We start from the raw sequence: 10,388 nt of genomic DNA, 5'->3' as shown, positions 1-10,388 counted from the left end.
TTTGGAGTAAAAGGATTAACACTCTAGTGTGCATCAAACGTAAAAACATATCCTTGGTCAAAGGACAGAGATCAGGGGCTAGAGAGATGGCTCAGTGGTTAAGAGCACTGTCTGTTCTTCCAAAGGTCCTGAGTTCAATTTCCAGCAACCACATGGTGGTTTCACAACCATCTATAATGAGACCCGGTGCCCTCTTCTGGCGGGCAGGCACACATGCAAGCAGAATATGTATTAAAAAAAAACAAAAACAAAAAAACAGAGATCAGTCTGGTGGCGGTGGCGGTGGCACACACCTTTAATCCCAGCGCTCAGGAGGCAGAGGTAGATGGATCCCTGTGAGTTCGAGGCCAGCCTGGTCTATAATGCGAGTCCAGGACAGCCAAGGCTACACAGAGAAACCCTGTCTTGGAAAACCAAAAAGCAAACAAACAAACAAAAACAAAAAGAACAGAGATCAGCCATTTCCCTCCACACAGGGGACTGAGGCAACTCTGGGAAGGCTCTGCTCCCCAGCAGTCAGGCCTATGTTCTAGACTAAGGTTCGCAGCTGCTAAAGGTGCAGGGAGAGCAGTGGCTGAGCAGTGAGTGAGGAAGGAAGTCCTAGGAGGTATTGGAAGGTAAACTTTGATTCAAAACAGAGAGAACAAGGATGATTATCACAGAAGATCAACAACAGACAAAAACGGCGGCTGTGTCCATCAGGTCTTCAAGGCCCGAAACTTAATTTGTCTCTCACAGCCCAACACTGAGGTCTGTAGAGCCTACGCGACACGGTGTGAGGAAAGACTCCAAAACAACAACAAAACGCAAGCACATCTTTTTGCCAAGCCTAACGGAGGACCCCTCTCAGCTCGCATGTCTTCTATTGGCATTCCCTTCAGTCTGTGTCCAGAATGCCGGCCCTTTCCACAGCGGCCACCCATTCCCAGCTGTTGTCATTCACTGCATCCTTAGCCCTTTGGAGTCAGTTCTAACCACGGCAGACGCCGTTGGACAGTGTGTGGTTATCCCCACCGACACAAGCTCCAACGCTTCGGGACTCGTACTAGCATAGGAAGCCCTCGTCCTGGTCCTGGTCCTGCGTCACTTGTGCCTCCTGAACCAGGTTTCCTGTTCCACTCAGATCACACACTGTCCAGGACTCTTTGCCAGTTTGGAACCTGTTAGACCTGCTGGGTGGCCTCTGCCTTTGCTGTTCAGGCTGTCCAGACACTTCCCCCTTTATCATGGGGGGAGGGGGTGTCATCTGCACTTCCTGTAGTTCTGCCATTTCAGTCTTCCCTTATCTCAGAGGCCTTCCCAGATGCTTCTGTGTAAATCCGTGGCACCTATACACCCCATGCACCTTGCTAGGGTTTCTCTCTGCAGGCCTAACCTGCCTTTGGGCATGTGTGAATTTCTTCTAGTCTTCCTTCTTGCCCCAGCTGTGGGAAGGTGCCTCACTTACCTCAATACTGAGTCTTCATTCCAGGAACAGCATCCAGCTCATAGGCAGTCACTTAGGAGGAAGAAGAGATTACCTAGCCAGGGTGGTTAAGTTGATCGTGATGTCATTGACCAAGAAGACGTTATTTTGGGGAGACAGTGGGGATCTTTGTGAATGCCAGGCCTACGCTGATGGAAACATGTCTTGCTGTGTATTAAAAATAGATTCCTGGGGCTGGAGAGATGGTTCAGTGGTTGAGAGTACTGACTGCTCTTCCAAAGGACTGGCTGGGGTTCAATTCCCAGCACCCACATGGCAGCTCACAATTGTCTATAACTCCAAGACCTCACACCCTCATACAGATATACATGCAGGCAAAACACCAATGCACATTAAATAAATAAATAAATAAAAATAGATTCCTATGGGAACTAAGTTTCTTTCTTAGCCATTCCTGTTTCTTCTTTTGAGAACTCTGTTTAGTCAGTAGCTCAGTTTGTAATTTGGTTGATTGTTTTCCTGTTTTTTAGATTATTTGGTGATTATATATATATATATTTTAACATTCAGTATTAAGTACACGAGGAAAACTTACTTTTAAATTACAAAAGAAATAAGGGACACATGGTATAATCATGTTTAACGTTGAGTTTCCCCCTATCAGAAATAAAAATTGACACTTAAAAAAGAGATATAGAGGCACGCGGATCTCTGTGAGTTTGAGGCCAGCCAGGTCTACAAAGTGAGTCTAGGACAGCCAAGGCTAACGCAGAGACCCTGTCTCGAAAAACAAAGAGGGGGAGGGGCATAACAGAACCACTTTAAGAACGATGGCCAAAGCACAGTCATTAAAAGGTACCTATTAGAGGACCTACATAAAAACTGAGCTGCCCATTGGGCACATTTGTGTAGGGGGCCTAGATCCAGTCCATGCAAGGTCTTCCGTTGGTACTTCAGTCTCAGTGGGCTCCTCTGGCCTCTGGTTAGTTGGTTCTGTTGGTCTTCTTGTGAGCCTCCTGTCACCTCCAGGTCCCTTTCTCCTTTCCCCACTTTTCCACAAGGCTCCCTATGCATTGCCCAATGTTTGGCTGTGAGTCTCAGCATGTGCCAGCTTTTTGATTACTTCCTTTGTCAGGCCACAGGGGGAAGAGGACACAGTCCTGATAGGACTTGATGAGCTGGGGTGGATGGGAAGGGGAGCTCCCCTTTTCTGAGGAATAGGGGGGGTATGATGAGGGGGAGGGAGTGTGGGTGGGGCTGGGAAGTGAGGAGGGATGAGGCTATGACCAGGATGTGAATAAAAAAATTTTTTTGGATAAAAGGTACCTATTAAGCTTGGGTCGGTGGTGACTCCTGCAATCCCAGCACTCTGGGAGGCAGAGGCAGGAAGATCTCTGTGAGTTCAAGGCCAACCTGGTCTACAAAGTGAGTTCAGGACAGCCAAGGCTCCACAGAGAAAGCCTGTCTCGAAAAACAAAAACCAAACCAACCAAAACCAAAACCAAACAACAAAAACCAAACTCAAATTATCCCCCTCCCCCGAAATAGGTGATTTATCTCATTCAGGACTCCAACCTTCCGAACTTACTTTCTGAAGAGGAACCCTAGGGTTAAAAAATATTCAGGTGTGGTTCGCAAAAAAGTCACCAGCGTTCACTCATCTCTAATCAAGCATTACTGTCTTTTACTGCGTGTTTTAATTTCATGTTCTATTCTTGTCAGTTTCCAAACTGGCAAGAAACCCTCCACAGACTCCAAGAACAAAATAATTTCTTGCAACAGGTTTTTGTTTTCCCCAGATGGCGAAGCTAACTGGTTGGTTAGTCCGAAAAATTTTACTTCTAAGGGTGAGGTGTCTGCTAGGTAGCATCTTCTTCATTCTGGAGGTCTCTCCAAGAGCTCTCTGCAGGGGGGAAGCGCGTCGCGTCTCCCCGCAGAGGGCGCCACGTTCATCTCTGAGCGGTTGAACACCCAGCCGCCTTTTTGAGTCCTCAGTCTTAGGCTAGAAAAAGACAGGGCAATAGATGTACCCGGGTCCTCCCTACAGAACGGTTCCTTCAGGGCAAGGGGGGTGGGGGCAGTTGGAAAGAAAACCTCTTGGAGCGGGCTTCTCTCAGTGTGAAAGTTTGAGTTGCTGCAACTGGGGAGACATAAATCTCTGGGTTTGGATTTTCCAGATTAGAGCTTTGTCAACAGTTTCCTAATGCAGGTCCCCCCTCCCCCCATTGGATACTTTTGAAGAGCCCGTGTCCCTTGTACCAGTTCCCTGCGGACGTTGAAGTACGGCTTCCGGCTCCGCAAACGCTCCCGGAGGCGAAGGCGGTAGCTCACCGCTCATTCATTCGACAAATATTTACTGAGCGTCCGGAACGACCAGTGACTCTAACCAGCTCCTCCTCCGCGTGCCGCGGCGCAGCCCGGGAGCTCCGGTGATCGCGGAGCCGACGCAGGGAGGACCAGGCGGGAAGCTCCGGGTTGCGATTCCAGCCGGGCAAGGCGGAGCAGACGCGGGAGGCGGGCGGCCGGGTGGGGGGGGTGGGGGTGCAGAGGGCGCGGCCAGCGGGAGGAGCCGGGGCGGCGCCGAGGAGGGCGCGCGGGGTGCGCGGCCGCCCGCCCCAGCAGGTGACCGCCGGCGTCAGGCGAGGGCGTGCGGGGGGCCCCGGGCGCGAGCGAGGCGGGACGCCGGCGCGCCAAAGTCGGCCAAGTTTTGACGGAACATGGCGGAAGAGTCCGGCAGGCGCAGCAGCGCTCGGAGCACCAGTGGCTGAAGCCGCTAGCGCCGCGGGGCGAGGTCGTCGCCATGGCCCGTTGGATCCCTACCAAGAGGCAGAAGTATGGGGTTGGTGAGTGCTTTGCCCCTCCCTACCCTGACCCAAGCGCCACCGAGTCCACGGGCTTTGGCCCCGCCGAACTGGCGCACATTCGGCTGCCCCGTCCCGCTGCTGCAGCCCCGTGAGTCCAGCCCGCCCTGGAGGCTAAAAGTGCTGTTAGTCTTGGCCACTCTGATTCCCCTATCCGAACCCCTACTCTAGTGCCGCACACTGTGGGTGCGCGCCGGGTCCCCTTTTGCCGTAGGTGGCTAGCGAGGGCCGCACGTGGGATGGTGCGCTTTGCGCCTGTCCTTTCCCAGAGCCCACTCTGAAGCTCCAAAGTCCCTTCCTTCCCTCCCAGTCTCGACCGTAGTCACAAACATAATGGGAAGCCGAAGTTGCGAGTGGAGGTGATGGAAGAAGCAGGAAGTGTGTGGCGTGGGACGGAGGGCAAGGGGCTCCTGAGGCTGTGTGTGAGGACACCCAGCCGACCTAACTGGCGTGGATGGAGAGGCGCGACACAGCTTCCCCATGGGGCAAGAAGGGGGTAGGTCCCGCGCTAGCGCGTGGCGTTCGTGATCGCGGTAACCTAGAGCGCCTCGATTGCTGAACTCCGGCCTCTTGGTTTGGATCCGTAACCGTGACTTTGCGGGGTTGGACCCGTGTGGAAAAACTTTCCACTTTCACTTTTGATTGAGCCTGGTCAGGTAGGAGAGGCGCTCACCTTTAGCCGGACGTTTGCCTTGACAGTCAGACTTTAAATGAAGCCTCTAGAATAAACAAGTGTGTCGTGCAAGAATTTTATCACTTTTCTCTCAGGTTCATTCACTTGGGCACATTTGAAATGTAATTCTTTATTCCTTTCAGCACTCTCCTTTTCTCCCCTCGCGAGCCTGCAGGAACACTTGCCTGAAGTAATTACTCTGTTGTGGCATCTACACTCCTTTCAGACACGAAGTCCTATGTGCTTCTGTAACCGTGACTCACGTTTCCCTCTTCCATCTTTAGCGTATTAGTAATTTGAGGCATGTGGAAAGCCTGCATATATACGTTGGTAAATATGTATCTATGTATATATTACCCCAGAATTGTTTTTATTTTTGTTTCTTAGTTTTGATTTTTTTGGAGACAGGATTTCTCTGTGTTATCACCAAGCTGGCCTCGAACTCACAGGGATAGCTTACCTCTGCCTCCTGAGTGCTGACTCCCAAAAGTTTTTAAATTTGGCGTTACTTATAGAAATTTTACTCCTCCACATGGCTAGGTCACATCGATAGGGGAGATTTCTTAAGCTCCAGATCACCAGGTCTTGACTTATTCCCCCCCATCCCCCATCGTCGCCCCATCCCCACTTCAGATAGGACTGTTGGCCAGGTACCTGCTAGTAAGCAGCTGGCTGCTGTGTACATGAAATCCTGTTAAAAGTGATGAAAGGTTGGGTGTGTCAATCACATAGCCATGTCCAAAGCCCTGGATTCCTTTTTCTGTACCAAAGGAGGAAATTAATTTATTTGAGCAGTGTAGCATACTAATTAATGAATTCAAGTATGTTTAGCAGTAACCAAACCCTAATTACCAAAGGGCTCATTTCTAACCCAGGTTGGAAGTTGCTCCCGACAAGTATGTTTCCAATGGTGTGCTGTATATTGCCATAGGCATAGGTGTAGGAATGTTTCCGGTATTTCCCCGTGTTCTGGAGTCCGGCTTTTGGCTACTGAAAGTCCTTGTTTCTTCTAGGGGGCAGGTCTTAGCAAAGTGGTTCCAGGGTGCAATCTGGGACATTTACTTCACAGCTGCGTCGATGTTAAGACACAGAATAAAGCGCTGAAGTGGGAGGTGAGGTGGGGTGAGGTGGGGTTGGGGGGCTTGGCGGGGCCGAGTGTTCACTGGGTATCTGTGCTCTTGGGTTTTGGAAGCCTTCCCTGGCTGCAGGAGAGCCTGGAGGGGCCCAGCTTTCAGCGTTCCTTCAGTGCAGACCTTTCCCCTCGCTGCCCAAGCTGTGCGGAGCTCACTGTAGACAGTCCACTCAGCTCTGTGGATCCGTGGGACCTCACTCTCATGTCCCTGCGCCCCCACCCTCAGCACCTGCCCCACCCTGCAGCCCACCTTAGCGTTTGCCTCTGGAGTTCAGCTCTGCCTACTGCTTCCTTCCTTTACCTTTGCAGATCTCCACTGCAACCTCTCTCCCTTGTGCCATCCCTTACTTTGTTGCCTTAGCCTCCCCTCTCTCCACCTCCAGATGTGGTAGACTACTAGTCTCTTCCGTAGAACATCTGGAACTGCACGCCAGGTCAACTTTATTGACTGTTAATGTAGGAGGGGTTGGGGGGCAGTCATTGGTTTCTCTTCTGAGATCCCAGCCCCTCCCTCTGGCTAGTTGCTTTTTGAAACAGGGCTTCTCTGTGTGGCCCTGGCTGCCCCGGAAACTCACTTTGTAGACTTGGCTGCCCTGGAAACTCACTTTGTAGACCAGGCTGGCCTCAAACTGCCCTGTTCGAATCTGCCTCCTGAGTGCTGGGATTAAAGGCATACAGCACCACGCCCCGCATGACTAGTTGTATTAATCCTGCCCTAATTGCACATATATAGTATAGGGTACAAGGGTAACTGAAAGGGGGGAGTCCGTCATCCATGCTGGGGTGAGACTTCCTGATGCTGAGATTGCTTTGGGGTCACCCACTCTTCTCGTGCTCAGCAAGGAAGCCCAGGGAACTCATTGGTTCCCCCAAGTTGGATTTTGATGGAAGCATACTTTGGTTTGTCATTGGTACCCTATAAAGAAGACGTAGATGTTTTGTTTGTTTATGTCTTCCCAGGGGAAGAATTCTGGCAAATGAAGGTTATAGTTTTTGTTTTGTTTTGTTTTGATTTCTGCCAATCATGTCCTCCTTACAGCCTCATTTTCTGCAGCTACAGTTATCAATAGTTAACCAAGGCCCAAATATGAAATGGGATATGAGAGAGAGAGAGAGAGAGAGAGAGAGAGAGAGAGAGAGAGAGAGAGAGAGAACACATTCATGTAACTTAACATTTTCGTATCTTATTCCAATCTATTTTATTGCTGGCTATTTTTCCTTTCTTACAGTGCCTAGTTTATAAATTGAACTATTGTAGGTATATATCTAGCGTATGCACAGGGTTTCAAGATCCACCGGGGTCTTGGAGCATGTCTGCTTTGGGCGAGGTGTCTGCTCTGTAAGTGTGTTCACCAGTGTGCGCCTTGATGCTGGGGTGCCCTGGTGAAGCAGGCTAACGGGGAACTTTTCTAGAGCTCTAATGCAGTTTTCTTCCAGTTAAACGGTGGCATCCCGTTTGTCCCAATATGGGGTCCCAGTATTTTGCTGAGGCAGTAAGGAAGCATTGGGATATCATGGGGCGTACTGATGTGGCTCATTGCCCTGGGATGCTGTCACTTCTGAGGGCCGATGATAAAGGAAGCTCTCAGGTAGCCATCTTGAGGCTTTTGGTGACCCACAACAGCAGAGCAGGTTGTTACTCACCGTATGTTTGCTGTGAGGGTGTAACTGTGATCTGCACTTGAGTTGTGCTTGGGGAAGGTAACGGTGCGGTTCCTACTGTTTCCTCCTCTGTCTGGTTCCTCTTGGTTGTTTTTTCAGTAGGGACTGAAAAATGTCTGGGAGTCCTTAGTACCACGAACAACACCAGTTCAGCCTCTGGCATTAAGTGAATCTAAATGGTCGTTGTGTACATCTGTGCTATCCAGGAAGGAGACTGACAGACTTAATTCTTTAGAGTAAGTACTTTAGTACTCAACATTAGTACTCCAGAATGAGGTGCTTAGATTTGAATGCTAAGTACTTAGGAATAAGTATTATTCTCGCAATCCAGGCAACTTTGTGTTTCCCTTCACTTCTTTTTTTATTTTCCTTATTTGCAGTACTGGTGACTGAATGTAGGACCTTGTGAATGCTACGTGGGTGTTCTGCCGCTGATCTGTTTTCCCAGACCTCCTTAGTTTTCATTATTGAGTTTTGCTAGTTTGTCCAGACCAGCCTTGAACTTCCCTTTAGTAGCCCAGACAGGCCTTGAACTTGGAATCTTCTTGCCTCAACCTCCTGAGCAACTGAACTTACAGATCTATAGAACAAGACCTGGTACTTTTTTTTTTTTTTTTTTTTTTTTTTTGCTGTTTAAGTGTATAGAGATGTCAAATGCTAATATTTGAGTTTTAAGCACCTATTCGTGATAAATATGCTTGCCACTTTACATTTTCAATCAATCATTCTCAACTGAGTCAGGGTCTCCCTACTGTACCCAGGCAGTCTTGGGACTCTCCATCCTCCTGCCTCAGCCCCTGGAGTGCTAGAATTAACTAGCATACATCATGACTCTCAGCTTAAAGCATGTTTGTAAGTTAGCTTCTGCCCAAGGCATTTATGTCATGAACAAAGATTATATTCTTTGTGGCCTGTTTGCAAAGCAGTTCACTGGTGCATGTTGGGATTTCCGGTATCTATAGCTATAGTGTCATTGAAAACCTTTGGAGGGGAAACACTGGCTTTCACAGTTCGCCCTCCAGCAGTTTAGCTGTGCTTGCCCCAGTTAGCCACAAGCACTGGGCTTTGTTGAGCACATCCTCGAGCGAGCGCTGATTTAAGAGCTAAGCCATACTCTGGCTCTTCCTGGTGCTTTCAGCCTCTCCTCTGCTCATGCCAGCCCTCCGTCACCATGGGCACAGTATCCCTCAGGCTCGAGTGTGACATCAGGGAGGGCATTTCACAGGGGCCAGTGTGAAGAGTATGCCCTTATTATTTGCCCTCATGTTTACATGTGTTGGGGGGGGGTATATGCATGAGTGCAGGTGCTCATGGGAGTCAGAGTTTTTGCATCCCCTGGAAACTGGAGTTACATTGGGAGCCACCTGATGTGGGTGCTGGGAACTGAGCTCTGGTCTTCTGTAAGAATTATGCATCCCTTTAATCCCTGAGCTCCTTTTCCAGGCACCCTCCCTTCCCATGCTTAAAATTTAAGATAAATCGCTGAATGTTAGGATTATAGGTGTATGCCACCATATCAGGTCCAGGTTCCTTTTTTGAGATGTGTCTCCTGCAGCCCGCTCTAACCTTGAACTCTCCAGCCCAAGTGCCAGGATTGTCTGCATGTAACTTCAGCCGATACACGTTACTGGGGACTCAACCCAGGGGTTTGTGTGTGCCCAGAGAGCACTCTTGTCAGCTGAGTTCCACCCCCAGGGTCTTCAGCTCCTTTCAAGGAGAGGGAAACTGAATTGCTTCCTTCCAGGGCTTCTTGACTTCAGGGTCACATGAAACTCTCTGGCAATCTGGTGAAGCCCCCAGACCTCCTCATCCACAGGTGACACTTGTGAGGACAGAGGACCGAAAATGAGACTCGTTGTACTGAAATGCTTGTCAGTTTATTTCTCTCTCTCTCTCTCTCTCTCTCTCTCTCTTTTGATACCTTATCCTTTAATCAATATATTAAATAACAGTGTAGCCATGACAGTTTCAATAATTTTGGCTTGTTGATGAGTGTGTGTGATCTGTGTATATGTCGGTAACTGCCGGGTAGGATCGGAAAGTGCCTGTTGGTGGCATGCGGCAAGTCCCGCTAACCCAGCCATGGCTTATGGCCTATCCCCAGTTGAAGTCAGTGTTGAGTGCCGGGGACTCTCTCTCTTCTCATCTGCCAGTATTCTGGGTTTGAATTTAGAGTGAGTCCTTGCCTGAGGCTCCCACAGTTGAGTAGTTGAAGAACCATCTGAGATACACAATAGTAACACTTGCTGACAGCATTACCGCTTACCAGCCATGGGACTGCCTGTGACCATGTTAAACATCACACAATTGTAGTCACAGCCATTTGCAACTCCAGTTCTAGCAGGTCTGAGGCTGGCTTCTGCCTGCCACGGGCACCGGACATACTTGTGATGCACACACGTACATGCAGACCAACACTCTACACATAAACTTAAAAAACAAAAAAACAAAAAACAAAAAACAAAAAACTAAAGTTCCATAAATATGTCAAATGCATACTTCCAAGTGTTTTTGTTTAAAAGGGAACATTTTGTTCCTAAAAGAATATGTATTGATGTTGCTACATTTTGGGCTCCATACACTGATTTTAAATGTGTTTTAAAAATATGTCACTTTAGATTTCTGATGTGAATA

General features: G+C 49.1%; 1 protein-coding gene across 1 annotated transcript in view; it reads left to right on the top strand.

The window, feature by feature from the left end:
* The first annotated feature begins 4,067 nt into the window (after positions 1 to 4,067).
* The window catches only part of Dock5 (dedicator of cytokinesis 5), a 186,693-nt gene continuing 180,372 nt past the window's right edge, over positions 4,068 to 10,388 (top strand). Inside the window, 1 exon segment of the mRNA XM_051160588.1 lies at positions 4,068 to 4,269. Within this exon segment, the coding sequence (XP_051016545.1) occupies positions 4,227 to 4,269 (43 nt within the window). The 5' untranslated portion in view covers positions 4,068 to 4,226.

This window comes from Acomys russatus, chromosome 18 (assembly GCF_903995435.1).
Source record: "Acomys russatus chromosome 18, mAcoRus1.1, whole genome shotgun sequence".
Classification (NCBI taxonomy): domain Eukaryota; kingdom Metazoa; phylum Chordata; class Mammalia; order Rodentia; family Muridae; genus Acomys; species Acomys russatus.
This window is presented reverse-complemented; position numbering and strand designations above follow the sequence as displayed.